Source organism: Falco rusticolus, chromosome 9, assembly GCF_015220075.1.
Source record: "Falco rusticolus isolate bFalRus1 chromosome 9, bFalRus1.pri, whole genome shotgun sequence".
NCBI lineage: Eukaryota > Metazoa > Chordata > Aves > Falconiformes > Falconidae > Falco > Falco rusticolus.
The window spans coordinates 30519703-30546624 of NC_051195.1; the positions used below are offsets into that span (position 1 = coordinate 30519703).

The 26922-nt window shown below is 43.2% G+C and overlaps 1 protein-coding gene across 5 annotated transcripts; it reads left to right on the plus strand.

The window, feature by feature from the left end:
* Positions 1 to 26130, plus strand: PDCD11 (programmed cell death 11). 5 transcript variants are annotated; one of them, XM_037399763.1, is made up of 36 exons: positions 1 to 218; positions 968 to 1079; positions 1645 to 1773; positions 1960 to 2127; positions 3032 to 3193; positions 3795 to 3918; positions 4272 to 4453; positions 5006 to 5113; positions 5574 to 5780; positions 6095 to 6219; positions 6818 to 6878; positions 7579 to 7725; positions 7852 to 8103; positions 8978 to 9121; positions 9793 to 9993; positions 10516 to 10686; positions 11081 to 11300; positions 13577 to 13729; positions 14782 to 14897; positions 15062 to 15582; positions 16064 to 16126; positions 16581 to 16689; positions 17195 to 17284; positions 17584 to 17686; positions 18192 to 18369; positions 19026 to 19082; positions 19877 to 19999; positions 20300 to 20422; positions 20612 to 20807; positions 21203 to 21322; positions 21645 to 21788; positions 22829 to 23079; positions 23733 to 23901; positions 24172 to 24325; positions 24887 to 25052; positions 25730 to 26130. In XM_037399763.1, the coding sequence occupies exons 2-36, from the start codon at positions 978 to 980 to the stop codon at positions 25899 to 25901; spliced, it is 5511 nt and encodes a 1836-aa protein (XP_037255660.1). In that variant the 5' UTR covers positions 1 to 218; positions 968 to 977; the 3' UTR covers positions 25902 to 26130. The 5 variants fall into 5 exon arrangements, with proteins under 5 accessions (XP_037255660.1, XP_037255656.1, XP_037255657.1 ...); XM_037399759.1 differs by having other exon boundaries at positions 21200 to 21322; positions 25730 to 25901; XM_037399760.1 differs by having other exon boundaries at positions 1 to 131; positions 21200 to 21322; positions 25730 to 25901.
* The last annotated feature ends 792 nt before the right edge of the window (positions 26131 to 26922 follow it).

Here is a 26922-nt window from a genome sequence, read left to right on the forward strand (position 1 = left end):
ACGACTTCCGGTGGGCTCGCCGTGCTTCGCGCGTGCGGCGGGCGGCGCCGCTCCTCCTTGCCGGGCTCTCCCCGCAGCGACCCGGGGCCCGGCGGCTGCGAGCGAGGGGCCGCAGCGCAGCGGCCGGGGAGGTAAGGCCCCTGCGGGCAGAGCTCCAGTCCTGCCTGGACTAGCGGCGTGGCCCGGCCCGGCCCGTGGAGCCGGCTCAGTTACCGGCGGTGGGTGTCTCTGTGGCCTAGCGAGCCCAGCGGTGAGGCGTGCCGTGATGAACGTTAACTTTATTGTGTGCTTTCACATTTAAAGAAGTTTCATATGTTTAGCAGGCAACTTCAAATTTGTCAACGTAGCGTTTCACTGCTAATTTCTGTAGAAGTACCATTGGCTAAAGTAACAGATAGTATGTGAATCGTGACCTAATAAATAAGGTGTTGTTGACTGTTTGAAACATAGCAAGCTTAAACATATCTTTTAAATGTATATATATATAGCTATAGCTTATATAAAGATGTATCATATTATATTAGCCTTTACAAGCAGTGTCCAAAAAATAAAAATGCAGACCAGGCTTACTTAGCATTTCACTTGTGGCTTTCTCTTTGATGACTGTAGCTGGTAATTTCGGCATGTCCACTGAATGTAATAAAGATCTGTCCAGAAAATTTATGGTTAAAGCAGTTTTATGAATATATGTGGTGCATGTAAATGCCTTTAATAAATTAATACTGTAGTAGAATTGGGTAATAGTGAAAAGTGTTTAGGATGTGCATATTTAGGTGGACCGTTGTAACACTTCAGTGTAGTCAAATGTTAAGTACATTTGAACATGAGTTTCTGTCACTGATCAGCTGTGGAGTAGCCATCTCAATTCTTTTTTAGTTTGGGGCAGTTCACGTTTATGTCTCCTCAGCATTTGTGAGGAACAAATGTAACTGCGCGTTTAATTTCTGTTTTGTCATTTGTCTTGTAGAAGTGTGAGCATGGCGTCCATGGAAGAAAACTTTCCTCGAGGGGGCATCCAGAAAAAACCCAAAGAGGACAAAACACCCAAACTAAAGTTAGAGCGGGACAATTTGTTTGATGTATGTTGTTTGCGTGTTCTTGATCAGTTCTTCTCAGAGCTCCTCTGCTGTCTGAATATGACTTGCAATCCATCCTACCCCATACTTCTGTAGTAAACTATAGATGGGACTTCCCGAAAGAGATAACTGCTGACATCCACCTTTCTCCACATCTCTTAAAGATACCTGATATATGTTGAATGTGATGATAAAAAAGTTCAGTCGAAATTATCGATCAGGCTTTAGCTTTTAAACTTCCCACAAGCATCTTACCTGAGGTGCTTGTGTAGTGAGGCTGTTAGTGGATATAGACTAAAACTGGTCTTTCTTTTTCTGCGAGTAGAGTGTGGTGCAGGTCACTTGTGCCACTCTTTTCCAATCTCAGTATTCACGGTTTTATAAATGATCAGTCTTAGCCCAAAGGAGTTACTTTGAAAGACTTGCATGTAGACTTATAGCAGTTAGAAAGGTGGTTCTATTTTTTTTTCTCTTCTTTTATTCCTGGCAGCAGAGGTCTGCCTTAGTGCAAATTTAATCTCTTTATCCACTTCTATTGTTTTCCCTCTCTGTTTACAATCTGCTTTAGGTTCACCATGAAAAACAATCACAGAAAAGAAAAAGGAGCCAGAGGGATCAAGGAAAGCAGAAAAAGTTCAAGGCAGATAAAATAGCTCCTGCTAAAGACAATGTGAATATTGAACCACTTGTGATTGAGGTTTGTGGATAAATGTTTGATTGTGTCTGCATGTCTCTGCTGGGCTATGTAGAAGTGGCATGTTCTTTCTCACTAAAGCTGTAAAATATTGTGATTTGGGTAATTTGGGACAAAAGTGTGTTTACCACCCTGTTACCGCTGACTTGCCAAGATATCCACAGTATGCTATTCTTCCTGCTTTCCTAGGACCTCTGTGAGGGAATGCTGCTCCTTGGTTGTATAAAAGAGGTTAGTGACTATGAGTTAGTCATCAGCTTGCCCAATGGACTTTCAGGATTTGTGCCTGTCACGCAGATCAGTGATGCCTACAGCAAAATGCTGAGCAAGCAGGTGGCCCAAGGAGAACTCCTGGAGGTGAGTCCTGGGACTGGGGCTGTGATTTGTGCCTGGCAGCTAGGGAGTGTTAATAATACCTCAGAACAAATCCTGAGGTTTTGCTTAGGACCCTGGTTTCTGGTGTCTCACAGCTAATTTGAATTTGATTGCCTGCAGTGCCTTAGCCTTGGCTAAATAATCCTTGAACTTCATAGACAGCCTGTTGAACATGAAGAGATTTGTGTTGCCTGTCTGCTGCTGGTGCTAAATACTGATCCCTGGCTGTAGGCAATGAGAGGAAGAAATGAGGGAAGTGGTTGGAAAATGGTGTGAGGGTGCAAGTGTTTCTCAGGTGTGTGGGGAGCAGCATGGTCCTTGCAGTTTAATGTATGTTGATACATGCAGTGTACTGCCTTGTAGTGCTTATGCAGACTGACGTTGGTTTGGAACTGGCTTTTCCAAGCAAACTTCCCAATTTCCTGGTAATGCTGATTGCTAGAAAGAAAGAGGACGGAGTAATCTGTTACCCTGCCTCTCTAGTGTCAGTGCTCCGTAAATTTTCCCAAGTTGTGGAATGGGGGATTTTCCAGGTACACTAGCCTTTTGGTGGTAGTGTTTTTCTCTACTAAAGAGGGAAGATTAGGGTCACTGTTGGCTCTGTAGGTGTTTCCTCAGCTGCAACCTCCTGACTCTGGCCCACACAGTATTCCTTTTTAAGCAAAGTTTGCTGGTCTTGCTGACTTTGCATAGTGTCATCCTTGCCTCTGTACTGAGATCCTGGTGTTTGTGGCATTTCCTGCCTTTTATTGTAGTGTTGACAGAGAAACAGGACTTTCCTATGAGATTTTGATCTAAAAAGCTACTTCAGTAACAAAAGTCTATCCTTCTTACATTATTTAATATTATAAAATGTGTATGTTTCTCTCTTGATCATGCTGGGCAGGACTTGAATTCGCTCTTGGACATGTATTCTCCAGGGACACTGGTCAGGTGTGTTGTGACCAGTGCTGAGAAAAGTGCTGATGGACGTCGGAGTATCAAATTGTCGATCAACCCCAAGAAGGTCAATAAGGGTCTGAACGCTTCATCACTAGCATCAGGCATGGTACGTGGGCTGGGTCTGTCACAGCCTCTCAAGGCTTTGGAGTTGCCTCTTGCACAGTGCGTGGGGAACATTTCAGTTTGTCTTTGCATGGGATCAGAGCAGAACGTGGAGCTGCTCCCACCATGGAAGAGACCTGGGAGGAGAGTATTGGGTCTTGGCTCCAGGTTGACACTCGTGAAATTCATTCTGTTTAAAAATTCCGAATCAGAAATCTGATTCTGTTTCAATATGGACAAATTATGTAATGATTTATTTCTGGGTAGGTTTCTTAGTTCTTTATGCAGAGAATAATATTTAACGTACTTTGTGGAGGTGCTTAGTTGTTCAGTTTTTGTGTTTCCAGCTGTATGATTGTGGGCATGTGCCTGCAATTAGAGCACCTGCATTTTTGAGCATCCCAATTTTTTTCCTTCCTGGTTTGTGAACTCTACATGCATAGTTGGATAAGGGTAGAGTTGAGGCTTTGCTGCCAGATGAGCTGGGTAATAGTGAAGTTCTTTCTGCTGCTCTGGAATACTCAGTTATCTGTACTTATAAAACAAATGAGTACTTGGGAATTTGTTGCATTTGTTACTGAATTGCGGTGCTTCCCTCCCAACAGCTGCTCTCTGGCTTTGTGTCTAGCGTGGAAGACCATGGCTACCTCATTGATATTGGAGTCAGTGGGACTCATGCTTTCCTGCCTCGTCAGAAAGCTCAAAATTACATCAAAGCACTCAAGAGAGGTAAGAATAGGGCAGGAGGAGCTGCTGGGGTTAAAATAGACGTGGGGAATGACAAGCATTAAAGCTTGTTATATCGATGGTGTTAGTGCATCTCAATGAGATTGGGTCAAGGTGAGTCTTTGTGAGTTGCTGAAAACAGCAGTTTTGTGGCTGGTTTGCAACAAGCCATTGGGTTTGAGCCTGTTTTCTGACAGACTGTGTTATTGTTCTGAGCCCATCCATCCCTGCTGGCAGTAGACTTCACTTAGACTGAGAGGAGTTCTAACCTCTTAAAATAGAGGGAACTCTGAAAAAGGTTTTGAAAGAACAGTAGGGAATATCTGGAGGTTTTATGCTGTGACTTGTCTTTGTAGGGCCTGACTTGAAAATAGGCCAGAACCTGAACTGTGTCATTGTGGAAGTAAAGAATGGGGGAAGAGTGGTCCGTTTGTCCGTTGATCGATCAGAGGTTGCTGCATCCCTTGCAACAGAGCAACAGAACTGGGCACTCTCTAATTTATTGCCAGGGCTGGTGGTAAAAGCTCGAGTGCAGAAGGTAAGCTCTGGTTTGGATTTTTGTTGGGTGGTTTGGGGTTGGTTTTTTTTTTTTGAGCCTTGCTGAAGGCAGGGAGATAGGTGAAGCAGAGATGGAAGTTGATGTCCTGAAAAATACTGTGCTTATGCTCAGTTACTTTATAATAGCAAATACTATTGTCTGCTAGATGCTCCCTCCACTTTGTTCATTGAAGGTCCGATCTCTGTCCTGGTTGTAATGCCATGAGTATAAAGCTTCAGCCTAAAGTTGGTGATGAAGCTTCAAGCAGAACAAGATCTGTTTTGTGCTTTTCTTGCCTTTACTTAGGTAAAGTCTTCAACAGGTTAGCACTAGTCTTCAGAGTACATGCAACGTTATCAAAAAACTAAAGGATTGTTTTTGCAAAACAATGTAGAAAGCAGAGTTGTTAGGGGTTTTCCTGTCTCTTTGTGAGGTACTTGTTGATTAGCACTGACAGTGCCTTTTTGTGAAGTGTGTGAATTGCTCTCAGTTTGAGCTGCATGAAGACTGAATGCAGAGGGCTTTTTGGCATCTTTTCCTTCCCCTTCCTAGGTGGCCCCACTTGGGATCAAACTGAGCTTTCTGTCTTCCTTCACTGGAGTTGTGGATTTCATGCACATGGACCCAGAGAAATCCATGAACTATTCTCCAGATCAAGTGGTAAGGAGGGTGAACTATGGGCTGGAGTTGGTATGTTGCTTCCCATGCCTCTTGTCTTCTCCAGCATTTCTGTGGAATAATTTCTGAAATCTTACTGGTGATAGCTGTCTTTCTCATTTTTTATTTGAAGCATTATCATGGCTGCTTTAGAGCTGTAAAGAGCAAAGCCATTCCTGGTGTAATGGAAGACTTATTTGGGAAGCATGAGAGACGTGCAAGTGATAGAAAAATTACTTGTACGGTCATGTTCCCCTCACTGCACTGGTACCAGACTAGTCTGTAAACAACAGACAAAAGCAAAAGTCCCTCATCTGTGAAGTCTTTGTAGTAATACTGGAAAGTGCTTGTACATGGCCAAAGAGTTCAGGTACCAAGCATAATGTCTGAAAACATGAGCACTGTGCCCTTCTCCTCTTTTGTTTACAAACTTGTATTTAACAAACATACTGTCTTCTGCCAGATGAAAGCCTGCATCCTCTCAATCCACCCCACCTCCAAGGTGGTGCGGCTCACCCTGCGGCAGGCCTTCCTCCACCCTGGGGGATCCCCAAACCAGCTCTCCAACGATCGCATGGGGGCAGTGGTGAAGGAGTCAACAGTGAAAGCTTTCTACAAGCAGTTTGGTGCTGTCTTTGAGCTTGATGATGGCACTCTTGCATTTGCACGGGTAAGTACCGGGGCGGTGAGGCAAGTCCTCCATAGCCATTTTAGCCTCCTGGGGTAGGAAGCTAGGAGATTTGATTTTCTACCTTTATGTTTTACTTTGTGCTCTTTGTGAGACAAATACAGAAAATTAAGACAATGTGGAAGGTGTTAACCAAATCATACCTCCCCTTGTTCAGGTTGGAATGTAGGAGGGTGGTTGTAGAACTGGTGAAATCTGCTGCACAGACAAAGTATGTTAGAGGAACAGTTTTGTCAGATGCTGCCACTTCAGTGCTTCCCTCTTCCAAACACTAAATTGTAATTTCTTTTTTTTAGTTGAAACATCTTTCAAAAACAAGAAAGTCCTTTAAACCTGGGTCATTTAAGACAGGATGCAAACATAGATGTCGGATCATTGACTACAGCCTGATGGATGAGATGTGTATTGTATCTCTGAAGTCGTAAGTTTCAAAGACTGGTCCAGAAAATTGGTTGAAGGATTAGAAGGGTGTGGTTGAGAGTGGAAAATACTACATTGCTTTGCTGGACTGGAACATGCTATCTGGAGTTTTTGGCTTGTATCTGTTGTCTCATGTCAGGTTGCCCGGGCACATTGCCTGTCCTCCCCATACTATAGGGAATTGGGACACAGTCTGTATAGTTGGTGAGCTGAGGCACAGGGAGGCTAAATTAATTCTGCTGAGATCATGTCAGAAGACTGTGGCTGAAAAGGAAATTAAACCTTGATCTTCCAAGTCCCAGCCCATTTTGCTCTTCCTTCTTAGTATATCCATCTCTGTGGCTTTAACTTTATGGCTGGCGGCCATAACTATGTGGCTGTCACCTGAAATGGAGCCTGGTAAATCTCCCTGAACTTTCTGTCCAGAGAGCCGTTTTGGAAGGTGGGTCATTTGAGTAAAACACAGAACTCTGGAGCTGTAGAACACTGCAGGTGGTGGTGTATGGGACAGTGGATATTTGGGACAAGGCAAAAAGGGGACATCCTGGATTTCCTCGGAGTTGACTGATTGATTATCTCTTGCTGTGTGTCTTTCCTAGTCACGTTATTGCAGCGCGGTTTCTGCAATACCAAGATATCCACACAGGGGATGTGGTGCAGGTGAGTTTCTGAAGGACTTGTACAGTACCATGCGGCTGTTACACTTGGAACAGTGATCTAGCTAATGTGTTTCTTCTGCCTAATATGCATGTTTCAACTTCTGGTCCAGACTAGTGAGATCAAAGCGAGGAGAAAAACCTCATCTTGTAGGACTCAATTAATGGAATGCAGTACTTTTCTTTCCCCACTTTGTTCGGGTTTTTATTCACGATGCTGTCAAGGCAATCAGATTTTAGCCACAGTCATTTGTTTATGGTCATGAATATATTTTTAGAAATGTATAATTTATAAATGTATAAATTGAATTAAATAAACTAAAACTTGCCTTGCACTCAAAGTAAAAGTTCATGTATGAACCATCACAGTCTGCTGATGGGTAGAAAGTTACTCTTTATGATCATTCTTATGTCTGAGTCATCGCTGTATTGCATATGTCTCTGGAAACGATTCTGGTTTGCCACAGTTGGTAGGGGTTTTGCAGAAGTAGCTTATGCTTAAGGAAGAGAGGCTGTAAAACAACCTTATGGAATGCATTGAAATTAATTGATGACATTGGTTGGGTGACGTGTGGGTTGGATTTTATTTTTTGGAGGGTGATTAGACTTGATGATAGGTGGTGCAGTGTTTTGGCTGTTTCCTACTTGTGCAGTCTGCTTTTCATGCTGAATTTAGTGATACTTTTCCCTATTTTGTGTTCTAGGGCAAAGTGTTTGCTATGAAACACATTGGGATGCAGGTGAAAGTAACTGATGGGATTAAAGGGCTTGTGCCATCCATGCATCTTGCTGATGTGATCCTGAAGCAGCCTGAGAAGAAGTACAGCATAGGAGATGAAGTCAAGTGTCGGGTAAGAGCTGCCTGACATCTGTCTTCAGTTGCTTTGTGCTCTTCTGTTCTGAGTATTTAGCAGCTGGATTGGTCAGGCAATGGCAGACGATGTTTTTTGAACCTTCCTGTACCTGCATTCTTGTAGGTGCTGGAGTGCAATCCTGCAGGGAAGAAGCTGATCCTTACTCTTAAGAAAAGTCTTGTCCAATCAAAGCTTCCAATCCTCTCCAACTATGAAGATGCAAAACCAGGTCTGATCACACATGGCTTTGTGGTGTGTGCGAGGGAGTTTGGCTGCATTGTGAAGTTCTACAATGACGTCAAAGGTCTGGTACCCAAGAATGAGCTGAGCTCAGAACCCATATCTTGTCCAGATAAAGTCTTCCATGAAGGCCAGGTAATTAATGTATCTATGCCGTGCCTTATGTTTGAATGCAAAAGAGAAATCTGTAGCTGAGTTGGCTCCAACATGGATTTTCCCCTGGAGGAACCAGCTACTCCAAGAGATATTAATGTCCTTTCACTTTAAGTATAATAGTTGTGCTCTATTGAAACAGATTAGGCTGTGAAAGAGGCAGCTCCTTGAATATTTCATAGACCTGTCTGTTTCTAGGTGCTCTGTGTTCTGGTGTGCAGGAGGCACCGTGATACGTGATACAAGGACTATGCTTGGTTACTAAGATCTTGGTAGAAGTTTGGGGTTCTAGGCTGCAGTTTCTTCTAAGTTAAATCTCTTACCTACAGAATCAGGAGGATGTTTTCTGCCTCTACGTTATTCTGGTTTTCCAGTTTGTTTCAAAGCCTGCGCATCTTAAACCAGGCGCTCTGGGAACTATGCTGTTCACCAAGTTCTGGTCTTTGTTGTGGGCAAGCTTATAAGGATTTCAGCAGTCTTCATTATTTTTTCTGGTGTTTTTGTCCTTAATCCTGCTGTTTGTTGGCTAGCTAAGAAGAAGGGTAATTTTCTAGTTAAGATTTCTGACTGCAAATCTGGACATCTGACTTTTACTCTTGAGTCTGCTGCAGACCTGCTACATACTTTTAGCAAATCATTTAATGATTATGTACTTCCATTTCCATCTGTGTGATCGGAAGGACATTTGTCTCTGGATGAACCTGTTAAGTTATAGTCACTGGTCTGCTATCCTTAGGTGTGAGAGAAAAGTGACTAAACTGTGCATGCATTTCCCTGTCTCATTTTGTAGGTGAGCACACTGAGGAGGAGGGTCAGCTGAATCAAACTTTTCTTCTATTTTTTTTTTTTGCTTCAGGTTGTTAAAGTAATGGTCTTAAAATGTGAGCCCGAGCAGGAAAGACTTTTGTTGTCCTTCAGGTTATCAAGCCAGTCTGCCCCAGAGGACAAAAAGGAATGCACTGCAAAGGAGAAACGGGAAGTGAAATACCAAATTGGAGAGGTATTGAATTCAATGACTGCTCTCTTGCCTTTTCCTAGTATCACTTTGAACTTTGCTTCAAGAAAAGCTGTTGGAACTGACATTAAATGTGCATTTATTCTTGTTTGGTTGGCCTCCTAGATAAAAAAAAATAAAAATAAAATCTGTTGTCAGAGGTCAGGATAAAGGAGTCCAGGAGAGTCCTTCTGGAGGTACCAATTAGTGCTTCTACTCCTAGGTGGAGTTCTTTCTTCTGGATGCCGCTGACGTTCTTACTCCAGAAGCAGCTGCTTTTCCTTGTTCAAAAAAGACAACTTCAGAGAAACATTTTGAAATGCTTCCCAGTTGTCTTTGGAATGGACACAGTTTCCAACACCCTGCAGATACTGCTAATACAGCAACAGGACAGTTCTAATCCTGTTTAAATTATTCCCTTCGCCCTTCAAATAAAAAGTCACCAATGAGAATGTTTCTAGTTTTTTATTTTTCTGGGAGCTGAGAATTACTTTTTATTTTACTATCAATGTTGGCATGCTTTTTAGGCTCAGCCCTGCTGATGTGAGATTTTTTCATACATAGCTGGGAGGCAGTGTCAGAGCTCCTGCAGCACAGCATTTGGTACCCTGTGCATCAAAAGGAATGACTTCAAAGACAGTTGGAATTTTATATCACTGTATTTGTTCTCTTTTCAGATGGTTGATGTGAAAGTCTTGAAGAAGAAAGATAATGGGCTAGAGGTTTCCATCTTAGAAGATGAAGGCAATGTGATAGCTGGCATTCCCACAGCGCACCTCTCTGACTTTGTTCCTACCTGCAAGCTCCTGTGGCATTGTCTTCAAGAGGGAGATGTCCTGCCCAGACTTATGTGCCTAAGTGACAAGGGAGAGCGTATTGTATCCTTTGCCTCCTCAAACAGTCAAACAAAGCAGTGGGGAGGGAGATACCTGTCAGGAATCCAGAGTATCTGCAACAAGCAGAAGATATACTAGTTAACGCTGTCAAGTGCCTGTCAAGCTGGCGATGCTTCAAAGAGTCCTAACTTGTGTTAAAGTGAGGCTCAGCTGCTGCTAGAATCCCATCAGAACCAGGAGTTGTGAATTGGCTGGTCTGCCCAACCAGCTTCTGGGCTGTTAATCGTATCACAACCAAAAATCAGAGCTGAAGCATTAGGAAGTTGACATTTCTATTAGTATGAAGCAGACATCTTTAATGCTGAGCATGACATCTCACTTAAGAGACATCAGTTGCTAAATTTTAGGGTAGAGAGATCAAGACAGAAACTGGAATTGCAGGACTTTGAGCCTCTGTACTGTCTAACCTGCAAAAGTGCTCTATGGTTAGCAGCACCAAAACGCTTGCTTGGTATTGGGCTCCTTTCATTCATCTTTTCCTATTTTTCCTAACTGGTTGTTTAGATCTTGAGCAGAAAGTCTGCAGTGATTTCTGCTGTACAGGAGGAGCAAGTTGTGAGAAGTTTCTCTGAAATCCAGCCTGGGATGCTGTTGACTGGTTATGTGAGGAACGTGATGCCCTTTGGAGTGTTTGTGGAGTTCCCTTTTGGTGTGACAGGACTGGCACCCAAAGTGGTAAGCAGTGCATTCATTTCAGTAAACAGCATGTGTGTAATCAGGCATGCTTGAAACATTGCTTTTAGCAAAGGTATGGTAACAAGGAAGGAACAGTGAGGCTGTGGATCCTGCATTTGTGCAGCTTCCTCCAGTGGGGTGAAAGCTGCTTTTATCTTTGTGGTTTAGTTCACTTCCAAAATGAAACAAAGGACTTTATTCAGGTGAGCTTAAGCTTTAACAAGGATTTCATGTGACTTCAGTAATTCATTTTAATCGATGGCTTTTTGTTAGTCTCTGTTAATTTCTCTTATGCATTTTCATGGAGTCTTAACTCAAACCCTTCTGCACTGCAGGCGGTTGATAGTCAGCAGCTGTCCTCAGTAACCCTTGCCCCTTTGTTTCCTTTGCACAGAGCATGAGTGACAAGTTTGTGACGGACACCAAGGACCACTTTGTGGTGGGACAGACTGTGGTTGCGAAGGTGATGAGCATTGATGAGGAGAAGCAGCGTGTGCTCCTCAATCTGAAGGTGTCAGAGTGCAGCTCAGGCGATTCTGCTGCGGAGAGCTTTGCCCTGCTGAATCAGTATTTCAAGGAGATTAAAGAAATCAGGAACTTGCTGAGAAGAAGAGGTAAAAGATTGCATGGCCTGCTAAAGGGGATCATATCACAAAAAAGGGGCTCCAGAGGAACAAAAAGGGAAAAGTGTTCTTAAAGGTCTTTTCCAATGTAAGCGATTCTATGATTCTGTGAAAGAAAGGTTCGTTCAAGCAAAGGCTTGGCTTCCAAGAGGAGCTTAGAAGAAGGATGTGTGTGTGGTGTGCCATTGAGAAGAAAGCTTCTTGGAATTACAGCTGGGACAAGCCAAAGAAGCTGCTCTTTTCATTGAAGTCTGCTAGACCTCTTCCATTGATTTTGGGTTGAAGCTTAGAGAGTTAAAAGTAAAGGAATAAACAGGTGAACTGTGAGGTCCATGTACCAAAAGAGGAAGGGAGATACAGCGGTACAAAAGGATGGGTTCATTGAAGAGCCTGTGAAGGTGAAAATAAGAAAGGCCAGGGTGAGATTGGATGTTCGGTGGACCAAAGCCTTTCTCCAGCCTTGGAGACACTTTTTTGTTGTGAATATTTGTAATTGCTTTTTGAACTAATCTAATGATTATTAGTACTCTATGCTCTTGTATTTTAAGAGCTGCAGACCTAATTTCTTTGGTCAGTAAACAGATGTTAAACTCCAAAGAGCTTATGGATATAACAGATATTGGGCTGAGCTGTGAAACCTGTCTAATGTGCCCACAGAGGTGTAGGCATATGGTTTTTCTGTTGTTTTTTTCGTGGGGTTTTGTTGTTGTTGTTTGTTGATGGGGGGGGAGGATTTGGTTTTTTTCTTTTAAGTGGAAGAATGACTTACAGAAGTCTGGAAGGAGTTTATTTCTCTGTGCCTGAGTGAATTGCAACAAAGCACCAGTGAAGCAAAACAGGCTGCCCGATGCCTAAACCTAAATTTCCCCAAATGCCTGAAAAGAGAGTGGTGATAAGCTATACAGGAGGCTCTTCTTGCGTGCAGACTCATGTATTGGAAATAGGCACTTAAGACCTACCCCTGCTGATTACTTAGATGCGGAAAAACAGCACTAATGCCTGGATACTAGGGTGATGGGCACATAAGAATCAGAATGGACAACATGTCGATTTTGTGTACTCAGAAGTGATGGAACTGAAGTGGCCTGAGTCAGTGCATCAGTGTCACTTGCTGTGACATTAGGAAGGCTGGGCAAATTAGCTGTCTGATGGTAAAGCCATGATCTTTTTTCCCCTGGTGCTTTCTGAAGAATAGTACATCTCTTTAAAGCAAATGATGCTTTTGGAGGGTTAAAGTAATGAAGGAGAAGGCTTTGATTTAAGAAGAATTTCCTTACTTGCCTATTACATACTGCATGCAGCAGGCACTCTTACTGTGTCTAAACAAATAGGACTAGCTTTGTGTGTCAGAATAAAGAGGAATCATTGACGAGAGTAATGATACTTGTATGCATACTGTATTTGCTGGTCACTCATAACTGATGAGAAATTACCATTTCTATCTTCATCTAACAGCACTTTTAAAACTATTGACAGTGAAGGACGCTGGCGTTGTTTTTTACTGGCAGTCAAGAATACTATTCTTATGGTACAGAAATCTGCATTTGTGCATGCTGTGATCATCAAGTTGTTTTTTATTGTTGATTTTTTGCATGGGATGCCTGATGTTCAAAGAGGAATTTTTCAACCACCCTGAGACTTAGCCAGGATCTGCTTAACTAGAAAGTACAAGGATAATTGTGCTGTCACTCAAGTGCTTATGATAACCCAAACGTAGTACTCACATGGGGATGAGTTTGTACAAACAGATTTGCCTACTTACATTACAACTTCGCTAAATGAATCCTCCAGCAAAGATTTTCTCACATGCTCTTTTTCTAGTGTTAGGAATACTGGATGTATTGCAGTTGATTTTTTTTTTTTTTTATCAAATTCCACTTTGCCTTTTTAGGTTCTTTTTATATCAGTAGTGTTTAATATTTTATTTCCTGTAATTGTGGAGTGACAGGTCTGTTTTGTGGTTTTAGTATTATTTTGCTTTTACCTTTTTCTATGTGATGCCGTGTGCCAGTGTTTGTATAAGATTGGAAAGTGTTCTCTCCACAGTTAACCAGATCCTTATTGTCAAATAAGTGTTTCTACTTTATCAACTCTTAGAATTTACTTCATATTTCTACAGATTCAGGAGCCTAAACATTTTTTTCTGTTATGAAGGTGGATATAAATGCTTGTTTGTGCACTTTTGAGCAAATGTGAAGGCTGTCTTTGTTTTTCAGAGAGACAATGTAGGTAAAACTGACTTCTCACTTTTTCTTTCCTTTATTTAGGGGAGCCCAGTGCGGCCCAAGGCCTTTGTGAGTTGCTGCCTGGGAAGGAGCTGCAGCTCGTGGTGCAGGATGTGAAGGAGGATGGCTCAGCAGTGTTCAGTGGCAGCTGTGTCACAGGCTTGACTGTAATAGCCACTCGCTACCATTTGGGAGGTCAGGGTCTTGTCTTTGCTTGCTTTGATTTTCACTCCTGTACTTTGAAACCTCTGTTCTGAAGTGAATTCTGCTGATGAGGAACTAACACAGGAGGAGTGATCAGATTAGGGATGGACTTGAAGAGTAGTTTGGTTTCCTAATGTGTTGCTGATCCATTTGCATGATTTGAAACATGTAATTTAAGCCTACCTGTGCCTCTATTACCCCATCTGTAAACTGGACCTAATCCTGCCTCTTATCTTGGGCATCTTGCAAGGTCTAGTTTGTGCTCTGAGATCCTTAGTTGAAGCATACTGTGTATAGACAAAATACTAACACAAGCTCCAGCTTTCTTGGGTTTTTTTCTTCTTTAGAATTGTGTTCCTTGGCGTATGCCCTATCAGAAATGGCTGTTATTTTTTCTTTTAAATGAATGTGACTTTAAAACAAGACTGCAGTTTTGGTACTTGGCAATTAAAAAGTTAAAGCAGAAAAGTGCGCTATTATGTAGAACAAAACAAGTACACGCTGAGATAATGAATACACCAATGAAACCAATATAAACTGCTAATTTCGGCCGGAGTAATATCCCAGCCCTTCTGTGTTCAGAAAAGTATCTTTGTTTCCTTAGCAACAGATAGACTGATTATGTTTTTGTGCAAATGTTAGGTAATCTTTTTAAAAATCTGTATTACCTTGAATTTGTGTTTAGTCTTCTCTACATTATTTAAGAGTTTCATCTTCATAAAATCTGTTTAGTTCTTCCATGAAAGCATCAGACTCGTTTTTTTTCAAATAAAAAAAGCCCCCTTTTTTTTATCTCCTTGCTATTAATGTTGGAGGAATCTGTTCTTTTCTTAAAGAGACTTATTATGTTTGGCACTAAGTTGACTTTGTTACAGTAACCTAGTTACGATTCGTTATTAAGCAGTCTTTTTATCATTATGGACTTCAGGAATTGAACTAAACCACACCACAGGCAACCCTTCCTGTCTGTCATGTGCCACTAGCTCAGTTGCTGAAAATTCTTCACTGTCATCAGGAGTTAATCTCCTTGTTCTCATTTATAGACAAAAACATTGCTCCTGGTGAGAAAACCAAGGTGTTGGTTCTTCATGTGGATGCCCTCACATCCAAGGTGTACGTTTCTCTTCGGGAAGAGCTGTTAAAACAACCAGCCAAGCAAGTATGTGTTCAGTTTTTGGATTTGTGTGTTTCTGTTTGTCTAACAAACTCCAGGTGATTAATGAATTTGAGAGGGGGCTGTTTCCTCTTTTAGAACTGTGGGAGGTAGAGTGGAGGGAATCAAAAGCCTCAGCAGGAGAAGTCACTATCTCCATTTCTGTCTAGCTGCTCACAGAGAACTCCCAGCATTCTGCCATCGTGCAGCACGTAGCAGAAGAATTTGCCATCGTGTCTTTGTTGGAAACAGGTCAGCTGGCAGCTGTCCCCATAGCGTCTCACCTCAATGACACCTTCCGCTTTGACTCAGAAAAACTGAAGGTGGGACAAATAATCTCTGCAACCTTAAAAGTAGTGAAGGAGAGCGACCATGGAATCTTGTTAGCAGTACAAGGCCGAGCAAAGAAGGATGTTTTTGTAAGGGTCCGGAATGAATCTGAGACAGCATTGGAAGAGGTGCTTGCTACTGTGAAACACTCGCTTTCCTTGGGGGATATTGTTACTGGTACTGTTAAATCTGTCAAACCAACCCATGTCACAGTTGCTATTGATGACAAGCTGACAGGTTCAATCCATGCATCCCGGATACTGGATGAAGTGCCTATAGGTTCTTTTCCAACATGCACTCTGAAAGCTGGACAGAAGGTGACTGCTCGAGTCATTGGAGGAAGAGATGTGAATACTCACAGGTAGGAAAACATGCACATAAAATTACTTCTTGGGGAATGCAAGGGGTGGAACAGTTACTCAGTTCAGATGATCTAGGCTGTTTCCTCTGTCAGTAGATGCTGTTACGGCTACCCTCGCTGGAGTAGTTGAGGCCTGAGGGAATCTGCTATTATATTCTATCCCGGATCCAGGTTTCAGTAAATTAGCTCTCAACCTGTGTCACTGTATTTATCTTGAGCAAAGTTCATAAAAAAGATTTCTAAACTCTTAAGGTCTAGGGGAGGCCTTGAATACAAGCAGGATTTGGCCCCAGGGGCTAAATTTGCTGGAGTACTTTGGGTACCTAAATTGCCAATGAAATAGCCAGGAAGAACTGGAAGACTTTGGTAGTTTTAGAGGCCTTACATCTGGGGGTTTTTTTGCCAGTGCAGAAGGATGACAGGTGGGTGAGTGGAGTCTGGGGAGATCATGAGAAACTTTAATCCTTTTCCTGTTCTTTAGGTACCTGCCCATCACCCATCCGCACTTCACACAGTCCATTCCAGAGCTCAGCATGCGACCAAGGTCAGTGTTGGCCTCTGTGCTGTCTGCAGATGCTTCATAGGCCTTGTATCCTTGTAGTTTCCCTCCCTTGTTCCTCCCATTTGTAAAGGGCTGCACGTGTATGCAGTGTGGCAAGGTCCCATATTCTCTCACACTAACTTGGGTCTGGGAGCTGTGTTAAACCTCACAGTGCTCTCCTAGCACATGATTTCCTTTGAATGTCCTTTTGGCTTCAGCTTCTGCCAGTCTGGACTCTGGTGTTTCCATTCATGTTAGAAGGATTCCCTCTTAAGCCCAGGGAAGAATTAATTCCCTGCAGAAGGATGCAGCTGGGGAGGGGATAGCGGTGAATGTCACAAAGGCATTGTCACACTAGTACTGCACTGGCTTACTGTAATCTGGGTTTCTTACTCCTGTCTTCATCATTGGGACCAAAGCTGTCTTACTGATGTCCTCTTTCTTTGATTGCAAACAGTGAAATAGAAGGGAAAGTCACAGCAATGCTGAACCTTAAAGAAGACAATGGCCTCAAAAAAACCGGACTCTACAATGTCGGACAGACAGTCACCTGTTTTGTGAAAAAGGTGAGGTCAGAGTGTTCCTAAGTGTGCTGGGAGAGGCAGCAAGTGGGGGTAACCTCAGGGACCTTATTTCAGACCTAAACACTGGCACTACTATGGTCTTTATTAACTAAGAGTGGCCTGTGCAAAGTGCAGTGTCTTAACAGGGAGAAGGAAGTCACATTTTCTATACTTGACAGAGTCAAGCTGACTCATCCTCTTTGACATGCCTGTTTGTTGCCAGCAGATGCTTCCCACCCAGCACTCTAGCAAAATGGCTTTTGAGAAGCTGTGTATGCCACCAGCACAATGTATGCTCGCTGCTGATACCCTGTGTTGTGTGGACTTGCCTGTGAACCACAGCAGCATTATGCTTCTATGAGTAGAAGCCAAATCGCCATTTTTGCTTGGTGCAAGAGCTAAGGCTGGAGCAGTTCTTTCTAGCCTTAAAAATTAGTGAATCCACCAGGGAAGGGCTGTTTTCCTAAGGTCTCATGCTGTCTTCTCTGGTTATTTGGTGTCTTCTCAGTATAATATCCTCAAAAATTGGCTGGAGGTAGAAGTTGCCCCTCATATTCGAGGAAGAGTTCCTCATCTGCTGCTGTCTCTGAACACCAAGGTAAGAGGCCATTACAGATAAAGCTACACAAATTTTTTTCTGTGCATATGGCTGCAGGTAATTACTACAGACACTTCTGATATCCATGTAAACTTGTAATCCAGTGCTGTGCCCTTCAAGCATCACTGCCCTTCACTGGCGAGCGAGTACTATGTCTTTAGCTAGTTTGGCTCAGGATAGCAGAGTCAGGTGTATACATTAAAGATGCATATAGAAAGCATAAAGCTTTATAGGAGAAACAGCAGAGCTGTGCAGAATTCCTTTTCTGGTAATAAGTGGAAATCTGTCTTTTCTTTCAGATCTTAAAGCATCCAGAAAAGAGCTTCAAAAACGGCCAGGCAATATCAGCTACAGTGACTGGAACAGATGTCACAGAAACAAAACTCTGCTTGTCACTCACAGGTATAGTGGAGCCTTAACAATATATGATGCTTTACTCAAGAGATGGGCCTGCACTGACCCCTTAGGTGAAGAGGTTACGGTCCAGAACCAAGCTGTACCTCCCCTCCTAGAACTCACTCCTGGGACCCTGGCCCAGATGTGGCACCATGCAAGGCAAGAGAGGTCAGACCTTTAAAGGATCACTTTCCTACTGTTTCAGACAGAAGCCCTTCTCTGAGCCCTTGGGAACGTATTCCCTTCTGATCTCAGACATGAGATGATACATTTGTCAACGTTTGTCAGTTGTTCCAGATCCTGGAACTGTGCAACTAGGCGATCTTGTCTGGGATACCAAAGCAAATGTTACTTTGAACTGAGACAGTGCATAGAGTGCACCTTAGCAAAAGTTGGTGGGTTTGGTATGTGACTAGGCAACTAAAATCAGCTTCACAGACTCATTACCCTGTTGCTTTGTTGCATACTTTTCAAGTATTACGAAGCCCTTTCTCTCCTTTGCTTTTTCCAGGAATTCAGTCACTGGAGCAGGGCAGCATCACTGTAGGCATGGTAACAAAAGTGATTCCACACATTGGTTTGACCATTGCACTGCCGGGTGGGAAGACTGGCAAAGTCAGCATCTTTCACCTGAATGACACTTACATGGACAATCCTCTGGGTGACTTCAAAGTTGGCAAGATTGTCAGGTCAGTAATTCTTTCTTGTTCCCTCAAGCTGCAAGGCTTAGAAACACCCGCCCTTGGTGACAGGCTTTTCAATGCCATAAGGTGATGCGAGACCTGCAAGGTTCAGTCTGTAGCTAAGTAGGAGTGCTGACTTACGACCTTGTATGTGTTTGGGTGAAAGTCTTGCATTTTCTATGTATTAAGCAGCCCCTTCTCAGCTGCCTTCCTGAACTGTGTTTTGAGAGTAGCGACTTTCTTAGCTAGGATGCTGATGGGACTGAGGGAAGCCAGTTATCCCGGCTCTGCTGTAGGTTGTTTGGCGAGTCGGTTGTCTTTGCGTTTATGATGCACAAATAACTGCATTTCCCTACTTCACAGACTTGTTGGGAATGCTGCAGAGTGCAACAGGCCAAGTGATTGCTGTAGCAGTGTTTAAGTCTTTTGTACTAGCAGTAGAGACTGGCTAAAGCAAGTAAATAGTTTTCAAAAAGCCATTTAGCTGGTTTCATCAACTGTTGCGTCATGGTGGTTTGTCTTAGACAGCATGTGGTCCAAGGGACAGAGTGGTTTGTTTCCTCTAGAGCTTCATTCTGCTAGTGAAAATACCTGTTTTCTACCTGTGGTGCTTTTAACAGGTAACAGAGCTTTCTGCTTTCTCCCCTCGCTCTGCCATGTAGGTGCTACGTCCTCTCCCATGAGAACGGCAAAATCCAGCTATCTCTCCGGCAGTCACGGTATGTGTCATCCCTCCAGTCTGTTGATCTCCTACTAGTGAAGAAAAGGATAGTGAAATACAGTAACTGTTGGTTTGAGCTGATCAGTTTGAAGTGTTCAAAGGACAAGGACTACATTGTTTTTAAGGAACGAGGCTTGTTCTTGCTTCAGAAAGATATTCCTGTGTATTGGTAAACGTGGAGGTATCTGACATTAGATGCAGAGCTGATCAAGTGGATTCCCATTTAATTTCTGTTTATCATAGTTTCTAGACCTGACAACTTTTTTGTTTGTTTATTTGGGAAGAAAGGGAAAGTTCCATTGAATTTGCAATACAAACATGTTACATTTTAATGTTCAGCTGCATTTTAGCCTTTTTGATTAAATATTAGACTTTGTCCTAAATGTCTTTTAAAACTGAGCCTCTTGCTTAGTCTTCTCTGTGGAACAAAAATGCATAAAACATGTGGTATGGAGTATCTTAGAAATAAGTGGGGAAAAAACCCAAGCCAATGCTATGCAAAATTTCAGACAGCATTTTAGTCTCCTCATTTTCTTGGTGTCAGAGGAAGCCAGGCTGATCTGTTTTGTTTGGCTTTGTTTACAGCAGTATGTCTATTCCCTAATGCTATGTATAGCTTGGCAGAGATGCAGGTAGTCCGTTAGTACATTTGAATAAACTGAAGGGTGTCTCTGATCTGGTATATTTTCCAGAAAGTGTTAGCTGTTGTTAATTGTGATTTCTTTTTTTAGTATCCAGAGTAGAATGTGGATTATTCTGACAAATGCTTTAACTTCTAACCTTTTTTTTTAGGCTAAACCCAAAGAACAACAGCAAAGTGGAAGATGCTGAAATAACATGTATTAAGGATGTTAAAAAAGGCCAGCTAGTGAGAGGCTATGTCAAATCAGTCACTTCATCAGGTGTATTCTTTGGGTGAGCAGTATAAGAAAATTATTCTGGGAATTGAAGGGTCTTGGAGAACTTACTTTGAATGTACAATTCTGGAATCTGGTTTGGGGGTGATCTCTGGCATAATGCAATGTCACAAAATGGATTTCCTCCTGGGAATCAAGATGGCATTGCTGCTTTCTTGAGCCTATAAAAGTAAAGTAGGGAAAGTTTGTGTGATGCTATGTAGAACTAGTGGTGCCACAGATATAGTCACTGCAATTTTTTATTTTTCTTCTCCCCCACTATGGAATACTTTTTCTTTTGTTTTCATGCTCTTCTCAGCTTGTCCGCTTCTCTTCTGGGCCGAATACTGTTCCAGAATGTTTCCCCTTACTTCGTACAGAAACACTCCTTATATAAAAAGTACCTGCCTGAAGGAAAGCTGCTCACTGCCAAGGTGCTTGGGTAGGTCCAACGTTCTTTAGGAAGGGGCATGAATTGGTAGACAGGAGATGGTGGATTAGTAGGGGATGGAAAGAGGGAGGATAAAAGCTGGGAAGATTTGAAGGAAGTCCATATCCTTGCAGTCATTATAAATCAGAGCATTTATTTTTTTTCCCCTCATCTTCTGCTACTCCTGGCAACACACCACAGTGTAAATGGAAAAGAAAAACATATTGAGCTCTCTCTCCTGCCCAAGGACACTGGGATGCCAAGCATCTTGCCTGAATCCCTAGGCCTGCCACGATATGATGCAGAGGAAGATAAAAGAGAGGCAGATGACAGGGAAAAGAGAGAAGAGCTTAAATTGAAGACAAAACGGAGAAGAGAAAACTCTGAAAGTGAGAAGGTATGGATGTGATTGTGCAGGACATGCTAAAGGACTTAGCTGGCCCAAATACTGAAGAGACTAGGAAGATCCAATGGGATCAGGGTGAGAAATTTTACTGAGTAGGAAAAAAAGATTAAATTGCATTGGAGGTCAGCAAAGATCAGAAACTATTCCATGTGGGTAGGAGTTAAATGAATTAGCAGCACAATTGTGTTTCATGTGTGGCCCTTCCTATTGGTCCTGGCACCATATGTAAGTGAGTGTAGATTTATTCTGTTAGGTGTGGGGATAGTGGGGGATGCTCTGCCAGGACACCATGCTCTGCTGTCAGGCTCTTCATGATCAGAATTGCCTTTGAGATTCATCCCAGTTGTTGCCCTCCACCACCCACTCATTTCTGCTTGTTGCAGGAGGCTAAGCCAAAAAAAAGGAAGATGTGCCCAGCAGATGAAAATGACAGTGGAATTGAGGTATATTACCGGGAAGAGGAGGATGATGACCAGGAGGAAGAGGCAGCTGAAAAGAAATCTAAGGTGAGAAGTTTTGAGGAGAACCTGAACTGAATTTCCAGCCCTGTTGAGGAATGTCACTTTTGACTTGGATGACAGTGTCATTGCTGCAGATAGGAGTGACACAGACTGGTGTTTGTGTCATCTGAAAATGGCTTGACATGGATTGAATTTAAATTACATCAAAGGTGACCAGAGTTTAACGTTTTTGCTGGTGGACTGTTTGCAAGTGTGAGAAGTCAATAGTACTGGCCAGAGAGAAGCCACAAGCAAACAGCAGTTGTCTGATCTTGGTGTAAAAACTTCAAATTAAAACCCAGGGCGTTCCCTGTTTTACTCCAAACAGGTAAGGAAACCTGGTGAAGCTCCCAGGCTGCAGGTTTCCACGGGCTTCACCTGGGATGAAGACATAAATGCAACAGATACAGCTGTGCTGAATCAGAAGGAAGAGAGCTCAGAGAGTGAGGAGGAAGAGGATCCACAGTTGAAGGTACTGTGTACTAGTGTTGCCTGCACAGGAGACTCACCACACGGTGGCTGTAATGTGATGTGTCAGTGCTTGCTTGTCTGCCTGCCCCATAGCAAAGCCTTTTAACCCAAGGGAACATCTCTGACAGCTAATACGGAACTTCCTTAGCTACTCTGAGCCCTGGGCGTAGCAGCAGGTATCTCTGAAGCAGAGGGTAAAAGGCCCTGTTTTAGCATGCCTGCATGAAAATAGGGCTTCTCGTGTTGACATGCTAAAAAAATAATTATTTAGTGTCAAATATTTTTATGAAAGTAAAATTTTTGTATTTTATGTCGGCTCCATTTATTACTTTGGAGTGCTGTAAAATTACAGGAATATATGGAGATTAAAAAACTTTTCAAATTATAGTAATCTTACTTGGAAGAACACCAACAAATTCTTTTTTTATGCTATAGTATTTTAGACTAGTTTTCCAATTGTGAGCAGTTCAGCAAAATCAGAAGGAAGCTCACGAATTGCTTTCATGCTTGCTCTTCAGGATTTCCCCTGTCCCTCAAAACTCACCTCTGTAAAGGCCGATGTTTTGCTGCCTTGTGCGGAGAACTATGGCTCTCTCAGTTCCCAATTGAGACCTGAGTCATCCCAGTGATTCAGCAACATACTGCAGTCTTGCACAATTTCTCCCCCATTGTACCCTGGATTTTTACAAAGTGGAGGGTGGTGGCGAGCACTAGCTGGGAGGGTAGAGATGGAAGAATGAGAGGGAGGGGTGAAGTGTGAATTCTGCAGTGAAGGTGCAAGACTAGTGAAGTATTTGGTCTGTCAGTGTATTTCATTGAAAGAAACGAGATTTCATGCCCTGCTGCTTATTCTGGAGGTGTGAATGTGTGAGGGGGTAGGGGGTGGTACCGTTTTCCTCCTGTCTTAAATAATTGGCCTCATCTCTTCCTGGGAAAACTGTCTAGCCTTGGATGTACTGAGGTCTGGCTGTGCTTTAGCTGGACCTGCCTATTCCCATCTGAAGTGCTTGCTTTTCCCCAGTCCTCATTTTTCTCTTTCAGCTGAAGAAACAAACAAAGAAAGAGAAGGAGCTAGAGAAGCAGAAGAAGGAGAAGGAGCTCTGCAAACTAGAAGCAGCTCTGATGGATCCCAGCCGACAGCCCCAGTCAGCAGATGACTTTGACCGCCTGGTGCTGAGCAGTCCCAACAGCTCCATTGTCTGGCTACAGTACATGGCTTTTCACCTCCAGGCTACCGAGATTGAGAAGGCCAGAGCTGTGGCAGAAAGAGCGCTTAAAACAATCTGCTTCAGGTAATAATGGGGTTCTGCCTTTATGTGCCCTAAAGAATAAATCATATTGGGATAGTTGGGGTGTGAGAAGAGCATTGGTAGCATCATCAGTGTGTCTGTGTGTGTGTGTGCAGTGGCAGAGTCTGTTTCAGTGAGCTTGAAAGGATTAAATGGTAGCAATTGTCAGCTGGCCCATTGAAGGTCTGGTCTGAGTCATCACAGATGGCCTGCAGCTGACTTGCTGCAGCTCATGTGTGCAGTAACTCCACCGCAAGGTATCACTGAGCACACAGACGTACTTCTGAGCAGTCAGGAGGGTTTGGAAGAGCATAATGCTGTCAGTGATGTCCTTAAATCAAAACATGAAACAAACTGAACCTCTTGTTGCTTTTTCCAAAGGACTGCACCCTTGCATATTAAATCATCTCTATGGCATAATTAAGTATATTATGCTTTCTTGAATCATCCTTGTGGTTTTTAATGACAAACTAAAGTGATCAAAAGTTACAGTGCTGTGCTGTATTCCAAAGGTGGTGTTTCAGTGAGCAAGCAGTATGTTCCCTTCCTTTGTCCTGGAGGGAAGCTACAAGTCAGTGTGTCGTTGTAGGGTGGTTTGTAAAAAGCTGATAAAGACTGGTAAAAGGCTAAATATTCTTGTTCACATCTGCTGTAAGGGAAGAACAGGAGAAGCTGAATGTCTGGGTAGCTCTGCTGAACTTGGAGAACATGTATGGTACTGAGGAGACACTGATGAAGGTCTTTGAGAGAGCTGTTCAATACAATGAACCTCTGAAAGTCTTCCAGCATCTGTGTGACATCTATGCCAATTCTGAGAAGTACAAGGTAAGATAGTGCAAGCATGTCCCAGGTATGTATCCCATTCAGTCATGACAGTAAACTACATGCTGGCTCTGTAAGCTTCCAGCTGTCAGTTGTTAGGCCTGTCCTGTTCCTAACTGGGAGTAATAGTTATTATTGACAGCAAAAAAGGAACTATTGATGCCTGCTTTTCTGTCATAAGTGTTTGGAGATACCTGGGTCAACAAGAAGAGTTTTAAAGCTACAAGGCTTTATTATGAATCTGTGTGTTCTAATGCAACTCTGCCCTTCCAGCAAGCAGAAGAATTGTACCACACGATGCTGAAGCGTTTCCGTCAGGAGAAGTCTGTGTGGCTGAAATACGCCTCTTTCCTCCTGAAGCAAGGCCAGACTGAGGCTACGCACAGGCTTTTGGAGCGTGCTCTCAAGGCTTTGCCCACCAAAGAACGTAAGCACTCTTCCCCACCCTTAATGTGGGCCACGTGTTGACAGGTCTGCAGCAGGGGGACTGCTCTGATATCTCTGCCTGCGACAGTGTTTGTAATAAGTGCAAAGTGCAGCCAGTTGGTGCCGAACGTGCTGCCCTTGGCTCTCGGGAAGGGGAAGTTTCAACCTGGATATTAGTGCTAAAGCCTCCTGTAATAGAACTTGCTGTGATGGGCAAAGCACCCAAAGCAAAGACGACTTTGAGTCTTACAGCTCTCTAGAAAAAGTCAGTTGATTAAGTCCCAGGTTTGTGGGGCTGCCTGTGGATGTTGCAAGATGCAGAGTTTGAGTGTAAGAATAAACTTCTGTCTCCTGCAGAGGGGAAACGGGAAGTGAACTGTGACCCTTCTTTCTCCCATTCTGATCCCACCTTGGTCCAGAACCACTTTACAACAGAGCCTTTTGTCTCTGGGTCGAGATGTGCTGTGTCTGTGCCTTCCTCTGTTCTGTGTAATTATCACTTGTGTTTGTTCATAAGGAAGAGAGCTGCTGTGATATCCTAACATGCCATTACTTGTTCCAGATGTGGATGTCATTTCAAGGTTTGCACAGCTGGAGTTCCGTTTTGGGGACCCAGAACATGCCAAGGCCCTCTTTGAGAGCACCCTCAGCAGCTATCCCAAGCGGACAGACATCTGGTCCATCTACATGGACATCATGATCAAACATGGCAGCCAGAAGGAAATACGGTGAGTTGTGCTATGGCAGGCTAGGAAAGGGCAGGCTGCAGTGCTTGGAGCAGCACCAGAAAAGAACAGAGGTACCTTGCAGCATGAGGTTGTGTAAGGCTTCCCAGAGCAGAGCAAAAGAGAACTTTTATTACCTGGAGAAAGAAAACTTGGATATGTGGAGGAGACTCCAAGGAGATCCACAGGGCAGAGGGGGACTGATTTGTAGGTAGTGGCCTGCATGACAGAAACTAGAGAACTTGCACTGAGGTTCATCTGTCCCTTGTCTGCAAGAGGGATTGCCTTGTTTATCTGAAGGGTGAGATCAAGCCCTTACGTATCTTGTAACAAAAAACTGGAGAAACTTTTTCCCCCCTTTTCCTTTTCTGAGAGTTGACAAAAGGAAGTCCAGTTTCCCACACTATGGGTTCAGCTGCATCCACTTAATGAACACAGGGTCAAATACAGTGGCTGGATTTTAGCATAAGTTGACCAGCAGTCTTAGGGTTCTGCAAACAAATAGAAGGCTTCTACCTGAGATTTTGGCCAGTTGTCAGGAATCTATTTCTTTAAGCACCAGCACTTCACAGCAGGTTGAATGTCTTCCCTGACTCTGCTCTTTGTTCCAGAGGCAGGATACAGGGCTTGTATTGTGCTGTCACCAACACAGCAATCTGACTCCCTTTGATTTCTTGCAGGGACATCTTTGAGAGGGTCGTACACTTGAGCTTGGCACCAAAGAAGATGAAGTTCTTCTTTAAACGCTACCTGGATTATGAGAAGAAATTTGGTACAACGGAAAGTGTCCTGGCTGTTAAAAGAGCAGCACTTGAGTATGTGGAGACCAGGAGTTCCCTTGTTGAGACCTAAGTACAGCACAAGTAAAAGCAGAGAGATTCAGCTCAGAGGACCTGAGAGGCATGAGTTCTGCCTTGAGTTTCTGGAGAGTATTGATCTACGATGAAACCAAGCTGAAAAGAAGCAAACAAAGGAAAAGATTTAATAAGTGTTTGCAGCTTTGTCCGGATGCTACAAATCATAGTCTGTTGATGACTTTGAAGATGTGTTTTTAAATATAGACTGTTTTATAATCAATACAGCCATACTTGTTCTACTTTCTTGGGGAAATGGTGCAGTTATAACCCACTACTTTTTAAGTATAGTGATGTTTTATAAATGGATTTCTCTCTGCCAAGATGGCAGAGAATATTCTTGCCTTTCAGCTGAATTAACACTTCAGAAGACTTATCTCGGGTGCCTTTGTGCTCCTAGAAATTGGCAGAGCCACACAGAATTGTGGCATAGGTGTGGTTAGAAGGGATTCTGGAGGTCATCTGGTTTAAACCCCTGCTCAAAGCAGGGGTCAGCTAGACTAGGTTGCTGAGGACCACATCTGGTTTGGTTTTGATTTCTCCAAGGGTGGAGACTCCACAACCTCTCTGGATGACCTGTTCCAGGGTTTGACCGTGTTCACAGTGAAAAAAAGTGTTTTATAACATTTAAATGGAATTTGTGCCTGTTTCCTCTTGTCCTGTCACTGAGCACCACTATGAAGAATCTGGTTCCATTTTATGTCCTTGTGTCAGGTATTTATACATGTGGCTAAGATCCACCTTGAATGTTCTCCTCGGGCTGAGCAGCTGCAGCTCTCAGCCTCTCCTTGTATGATGTCTGCTCCTGTCCCTTGCTGGACTTGCTCCCATAAGGCTGTATCTTTCACATACTGGGGAGCCCAGTACTTGACATATCGCCCCAGATGTCTCACTGCTGCAGAGTAGGAGGGGAAGGATGACATCCATAGACCTGCTGATAATGATTTTCCTAGTGCAGCCCGGGATGCTCTTGTCCCCTTCAGCTGAAAGGGCATATGCCTTTAAAGCCCACAGCATCC

Excerpts from the sequence above, each read along its gene's own strand:
- PDCD11 (XM_037399759.1), top strand. The coding sequence starts at position 978 with ATGGCGTCCATGGAAGAAAACTTTCCTCGAGGGGGCATCCAGAAAAAA. Across the intron at positions 16,127-16,580 it reads GAGCTCAGCATGCGACCAAG|TGAAATAGAAGGGAAAGTCA; the intron begins GTCAGTGTTGGC and ends GATTGCAAACAG. Across the intron at positions 18,370-19,025 it reads AAAGTTGGCAAGATTGTCAG|GTGCTACGTCCTCTCCCATG; the intron begins GTCAGTAATTCT and ends TCTGCCATGTAG.